Source organism: Acanthisitta chloris, unplaced genomic scaffold (assembly GCF_000695815.1).
Source record: "Acanthisitta chloris isolate BGI_N310 unplaced genomic scaffold, ASM69581v1 scaffold12497, whole genome shotgun sequence".
In the NCBI taxonomy this organism is placed as follows: Eukaryota; Metazoa; Chordata; class Aves; order Passeriformes; family Acanthisittidae; genus Acanthisitta; species Acanthisitta chloris.
The window spans coordinates 1,742-6,486 of NW_008683243.1; the positions used below are offsets into that span (position 1 = coordinate 1,742).

Sequence of the window (4,745 nt, forward strand, 5' to 3'; positions counted from 1 at the left end):
GAGGCTGAAGCAAGAAGGGAGTTGTCATGATCCTCTGCCTTTGTTCTCGACGTTGACCACCCTTTCTACCACTGTCGCAGCTCTCTTATAGCAAAACCCACCCCAAGGTCCCAGATCCTTCCGTGCTCTGAGTGTACCTGCAGCAGCAGCTCCCTCAGCCGGTGCAGCTGGGATTCCAGCTGCTTGTTGTGGTCCTCCAGGATCTGCATGCGGGTCTCCAGGCGGCTCTTGTGCTGCCGGAGGATTCTTGCTTCTGCCAGGAGCTCATCATTACGTGGGTCTTGCACTGATTCGGGGGAGCCTGTAGCCAAGGTTGGAGACTCCACCGCCTCATCATGCTGCCATTTCAAGCGTCTCAGCTCTCCCTGGAGGATCCTGCAGGACAGCCCAGGTCAGCATCACCGTGCTCCTTCCTAGACTGCTGGAAACATCCAGCAGCTGCACATTGCCCATGACTCAGAGACAAAGCACCCCTGGAGGCTTTGCCACTTACGAAGCTTGAGGACCAGGATGCTCCACTGCAGGGTGGCCTGTCTGTGGATCTAACCCACTTGGAGGGGTTCACAAAAAGTTTCAGCTACTTCCCAAGAGTCTGAAAACATCACCTCCTCCTGAGCTGATCTGCCCTGCCTAGGTCCAGAGCACCACCACCACTGCTCATGAGGGGCTCAGGGACAAGAAGGACAGAGTGCCCTGGGCTCTGTTTGGGATTTGCAGTTCAGGAGGGGAACAGGTTTTGGGGATGGGGGAAGGAACATTTTGGGGACAGTCATCTCACTTCTTTGGAGAGCACACCCTCACCAAGTGCTTCTATGTGTCAGCCTAGACACCCTCTAAACCCCATCCTCCAATCCCCACCTCCAGACACAGCAGCTATACCTTGGCTTCACTTGTCTTCCTCAGCCCCTTCCCTGCCTCAGACTATAAACCCCACTTTACAAGTTGCCCATGCCTCTACCTGTTTTCATCCTCTAAGTGGGCCAGAATTCGCTCCAGCTCTCCCTTGTCATCCATGTTGAGGCTCCCTGGAACCTGCTGGCTGCCCCCAGGCTCTCTGTCGGTGATGGGGCTGGAATGGCGCAGCAGGTACTGGTCCTCATCCCTGTTGCAGTAGGTGGAGAAACACCTTAGTGAGGAACATCAGTGTCACAGGATTTGTGTGCCCTTGGGGAAGGACAGCCTGGAGGACATGGTTTCATATGGAAGCTCAGAAGCGGCTCAGCAGCCCTGGGTAGCTGGGGGTGCCCAAGAGCCTCTTACTCAAAGGAGCTGGGAAGGAAAGTGTTTCTGTGCCCTGTCTAGGCATGGATGGAATCACAGGAGCCGTGACTCAGCAGGATGTGAGGAAAAGCGAAAGGATTCAGAACTCACAGACTGTCATCAGGGGACAGGCTATCATTGAAGAAGGAACAGTTCTGGCTTTCCATCTCTGCAAGCCTGGAGGAAAGAAAAAGAGGATGAGACGTGGTCAGAGACACCCAGAATGTCTGCTCAAGGCACCCTACTTACAGCAGCCCCTGAAAGACCCCTCTCTAACAGGGTCTCCTAGCTGGCCTGCACCAGTCTGCCCCTCTTCACAGGCTCTAGGGAGTTTTGCCATTTTAGAAAACAAAATACACTGCTCCTCTGGGTGACAGCCTCTGGAATAGAGGGCTGCTGCCATGCAGCTGGCTCAGTCTCCTCTCTCACAAGCAAAGGAAAGGTGTGAAAGTGTTCCAGCTTCAGCCTAGGGCCTGAGCTACAAGTGTAGGCTCCCTGTACTCCTCAGGTCCCCACTCTGCCTGACCCCGTGGCAGACACACTACAAACCACAAAGCAGCAGCAATGGGAAGCTTGCAAGCAGCACAAATGAGCACACAGAGCAAGACATTGAGGGATCTGCCTGGTGAGAATCCAGCCAGCAGCTCCTACTGGGAAAAGCAGGAGAGTACATGGAGGCTGCTGCTTCACTAAGACACCTCCTGTCAAATGCATGGCCTTTGCTCCTAATTCACATTGCATCGGCCATGTCGTCCCAGGCAGGTTTGCCTGGCCCTGCAGCTGCCTGAGGTGCAGCATGCTGGGAAGTTTGGAGGGGTCTGTGAGCAGCACGAGCCCACCATACACCTGCCCCAAACCCCGTCCACACCCACTGAAGTCATGCTCTGTGCCCTGGCATGACAGCAGTGCCCAGTGGTGGTACCTGCTGGCAAAGTGCTCGATCCGGGAGTGCGTATCGGCGTGTGGTAACATCGGGGAGGAGGCTGGTCTGGAAGAGATACACACTGGTCAGCAAGGCTTTGGAGGACATGTCCTGATCTCATCTGGGCTGAGAAGAACCAGGGACAGGCTGGAGAGGGAGACTGAAATCTCTGTTCATTCAAGAACTAGGTGTGGTATCACCCCCAGAGCAAATGTCCCCTCCAGCCCTCCCATGGGAGCCCTGTCTCATAGCTGAGATGCTCCTTCCATCCATGGAGCCCATGTCTCAGGTTGGATCAAAAGACACAGCTCAGGGTGCAGCCAACTCACGTCTCAGAGAAGTCAGCCTCAAGCACAGACTGGACAGGCAGGTAACCTCTCTGTGGGTGTTTGCTGAAGTACTGTTTGGACCGAAACTTGTTCTTCAGTGTTGTGGCAAAGTCTCTCATGTTCTCACTGGACGTAGTCTGCAGAACCAAACATTACAAAAGTGCTGTTTAGTGAAAAGTGAGGGACCACAGGTCAACACCCACAGGAAAGGAGTTCCCCCAGCCTGGGCATGAACTCCTTGGGGGAAGAAGCAGATAAAACTGAGGAAGTAAGGAGGGCACATGGCAGCTCTGTCAGCCGTCATGGGATCTGGCACAGGCTAAGCTGGGCATTGTTGGATGCTGTGCATCCTGCTCATCATGAGCCCCAGAGTAGCAGGGACACTGGCAACCTCCAGCATGCAGAGGGATACAAAACTATACAAAGGATCCGGTCCTGGGGCTGCACCTGCCTAGATATCACAAGGCTTCTGCTGTCCGTGGGGCTCTGAGCCAAGACCCTCCCAGCCCAGCTCCATACCGGGGTGTAGTATTCCATGATGGGGTAGTGCAGCTTGTTGCCCTTGCTGGCTCGCCCAGTGAGGAAGCAAGTCTGGCAGATATCCACATTGAATTGCTTCAGGCTTCGATACCTGGAGGGGTCAAGAAGCCATAGGGAGGCAGTGGAAAATCACCAAAACCACGTAAGTTTGAAGCCCAAGAAGAGGTCAGCAGGAGAGGACAGAGGTGACCTGTGTTCTCACACCCCAGTGAACCCACAGTGCTGATGGCTGAAGTCCCCAGAAAAGCATCCTGCTCCTTCCCCTTAGCTGGCACCTGGTCTGCCCTGCTCAAAACACTGCTGGCTGCAGAGTTCCCCCAACAGCACAGAGCAAATTCATCTCACTATTGCAGGACACCATGCACTCCCCTTGGGGGCCAAAGTCCCATACCACAACCCCTACCTGAAGCCCTTGATGGGGCACTGCCGGCAGACGGAGCACTTGGTCTGGTGCTTCACCTGCTCAGCCATGGTCACCCGGTGCAGCACAGCCAGCCACACCATGGACTGAGGCTCCAGGTTGGCCCACTCCAGGAACTGGGCTGCCTCAATGGCAGGCTTCCCGTTGCTCTGGAGAGGGGAGAGGAAGGGGCTGCTCAGAGATGGGACCTGGCCATAACGGGGTGCAGGTTCCTTGCTCCTTCCAGGAGCCTCTCCCCAGCATGACTGCTGCAGAAGGGATGGCGTGGGCCACAGCACTCTACTCACAAAGCGGAAGCAGCTGCGGATGCTGGGCTCCACGTTGCTGCCCCCAAATGCTGCCACCTCCCCCAGCTGACGTGGGACCTGGATGGCCTCGTGGAGCAGGACACCAAGGTGTCGTTGGTCACACAGTCCCCCAGCGTTCGCCACTTGGCTGAAGAGATCTGCAGGCAGGACAGACATAGTCTTGCTGATACACAGCTGACACCCCACACCCTGGGCAGAAGGCAGGCACGGGAGAGCAGTAAGTGGGTCACACTAGGGGGCCTACTGACTATCTCCAGCAGGGAGCTCAAATAAGAGGGGAAAGACTGAGCCATGATTAAATAACCTTTATTCATATCCTTCCAGCTCCCAATAACCATGAGCTTAGAGTCTTCTTGAGACAGAGGTTTCATAGTATGTTAAGGGGTTGGAAAGGATCCTAGAGATCATCTAGTCCCAATCCCCTGCCCTGGGCAGGGACGCCTACCACCAAACCAGGTTGCTCAAGGCTTTATCCAATCTGGCTTTGAACACTGCCAGGGTTGGGACAGCCACAGCCTCCCTGGTCATCTGTGCCAGTGTCTCACCACCCTCACAGGAAAAAACCTCTTCCTAATATCTAACCTAAATTTCCCCTCTTTCAATTTATCCCCATTACAGGTTACATACACTATTTCTTTAACAGCCACAGCTAGCCTGTCCTCTGAATCAGCTCAATCTCTTTATTTAACCCCTCAGTGCTTCCTATGCTCACCCCTCCACAATATCCCATGGCAGAGACTATCATGGTTAAAATGCAGTGAGGAAAGCAGCTTCCTTTAATCCATCTGAAACCTAATTCCCAGCCATGCACACCCAGGTTTTTTCCTTCTGGGAAGCACTGCATAACTGCTGCCTGTGTGCCTTCTCTGCACTGTTCCTTACGGTGCCATGCAAGCAAGATCACTGCAGCACCAGTCCGTCTACAAAAGTGCCTCTTAATTTAGGTGGCGTAGGCCCAGGGAAAG

The 4,745-nt window shown here is 54.5% G+C and overlaps 1 protein-coding gene across 1 annotated transcript in view; it reads right to left on the reverse strand.

Annotated features, from left to right (window-relative positions):
* Positions 1-4,745, reverse strand: part of DRP2 (dystrophin related protein 2) — an 18,219-nt gene that overhangs the window by 322 nt on the left and 13,152 nt on the right. The window contains exons 13-21 of the mRNA XM_009078859.1: positions 3,760-3,917; positions 3,455-3,621; positions 3,031-3,142; positions 2,512-2,648; positions 2,183-2,248; positions 1,372-1,437; positions 959-1,102; positions 138-375; positions 1-4 (exon numbers count right to left, since the gene is read on the reverse strand). The exon at positions 1-4 is cut by the window's left edge and continues 105 nt beyond it. Of these exons, the coding sequence (XP_009077107.1) occupies positions 1-4; positions 138-375; positions 959-1,102; positions 1,372-1,437; positions 2,183-2,248; positions 2,512-2,648; positions 3,031-3,142; positions 3,455-3,621; positions 3,760-3,917 (1,092 nt within the window). The remainder of the gene's footprint in view (positions 5-137; positions 376-958; positions 1,103-1,371; positions 1,438-2,182; positions 2,249-2,511; positions 2,649-3,030; positions 3,143-3,454; positions 3,622-3,759; positions 3,918-4,745) is intronic.